General features: G+C 50.4%; 1 protein-coding gene across 1 annotated transcript in view; it reads left to right on the plus strand.

Moving 5' to 3' along the window:
* Mcoln1 (mucolipin 1) overlaps nt 1-1317 on the plus strand; it is an 11461-nt gene extending 10144 nt beyond the window's left edge. The window contains exons 6-7 of the mRNA XM_029532066.1: nt 580-614; nt 759-1317. Of these exons, the coding sequence (XP_029387926.1) occupies nt 580-614; nt 759-1034 (311 nt within the window). The 3' untranslated portion in view covers nt 1035-1317. The remainder of the gene's footprint in view (nt 1-579; nt 615-758) is intronic.
* The last annotated feature ends 36 nt before the right edge of the window (nt 1318-1353 follow it).

The raw sequence follows: 1353 nt of genomic DNA on the forward strand, positions 1-1353 counted from the left end.
TGTGTGTGTGTGTGTGTGTGTGTGTGTATACATGTATGTACTCTGTATACACATGTATGTGGAAGCCACAGCTCAGCCTTTACTATCACTCTAAAAGCTCATTTACCTAATAGGTTTGTTTTGTTTCTAGACAAGGTCTCACAGTGTAGCCCCGACTATCCTGGAATTCACTGTACAAGTCAGGCTAGCCTCAAATTTACAGGCATGTGTCTGCCTCCAGAGTGCTGAGGTTAAAGGCAGGTGGCCGAATGTCCACACAGGGTCTAATTGACCTGTAGCTCATGATTAGGATAAATTAGCTGGCCTGTGAGCTCCAAGGGATCCTCCTGTTTCCACCTCCCAGTGCTGGGATTACAAGCACACTTTCACACCCAGTTTTTTATGTAGGTGCTGGGGATCAAACTTGGGACCTCATGCTTTCTAGTCAAGAACTTTACCAGCTGAGCCACCTCCTATGCACCCTGTAGCAGTTTTGTGTTCTGTCCCTTCTAACCCTCAATGCTCCTGACATTGACCCTGTGACTTGGTCGTTCTTGTGGTCACTGATGACTGTCTTGTTTGTGTTACTCCACCTGTCAGCCCCTCTGAGTCCTGAGGAACCAGCCCTTGACCCTGTGAACTTTCTGTTGACCCCATGACCTTGCATTGATATGGTGATCCTCAGATGGGCCCAGTTGCCATCTTCCTGCCCACTGAACCCTAGTGAGCCCAACAGCCCCCCACTCATGTATCTTCTCCCTTNACCTCACTGCCTACAGTTCCGCTCGCTGTCCATGGTGTCCGAATGTCTGTTCTCGCTCATCAACGGAGACGACATGTTTGTGACGTTCGCGGCCATGCAGGCCCAGCAGAGTCACAACAACCTGGTGTGGCTCTTCTCCCAGCTGTACTTCTACTCCTTCATCAGCCTCTTCATCTACATGGTGCTGAGCCTCTTCATTGCNCTCATCACCGGCGCCTATGACACCATCAAGGTCAGCCATCTCTTACCGTCTCCTCCCTGGGAGTCCTGGCTTCCCTTTCCCCTCCCCTGAACATTTTCAGCCCTGAGTTCCAAGAGCCACCTGGCTTCTCAGAGTTGTCCTGGCTTCACAATAGTTGGAACAGGTAAGACTCAGAAGCTATATAAAGTCCAAAGGGAGAGTGGCCAGGAGCTGGGTTTGGGGTGGTTGGGGTTGTCTGAGTCACCCTGGAAGAGTAGCCTAGGATGTACCCCAACTGGACTCAGTTGGATGGGCAGGACAGGACAGGCTCCATGGTCCCTCATGGGTACAAAAATGTGCCAGTATTTTTTTCTTTTGTTTTTTCGAGACAGGGTTTCTCTGTATAGCCCTGGCTGTCCTGGAACTCACT

This window comes from Mus pahari, chromosome 19 (genome assembly GCF_900095145.1).
Source record: "Mus pahari chromosome 19, PAHARI_EIJ_v1.1, whole genome shotgun sequence".
NCBI classification, from domain to species: domain Eukaryota; kingdom Metazoa; phylum Chordata; class Mammalia; order Rodentia; family Muridae; genus Mus; species Mus pahari.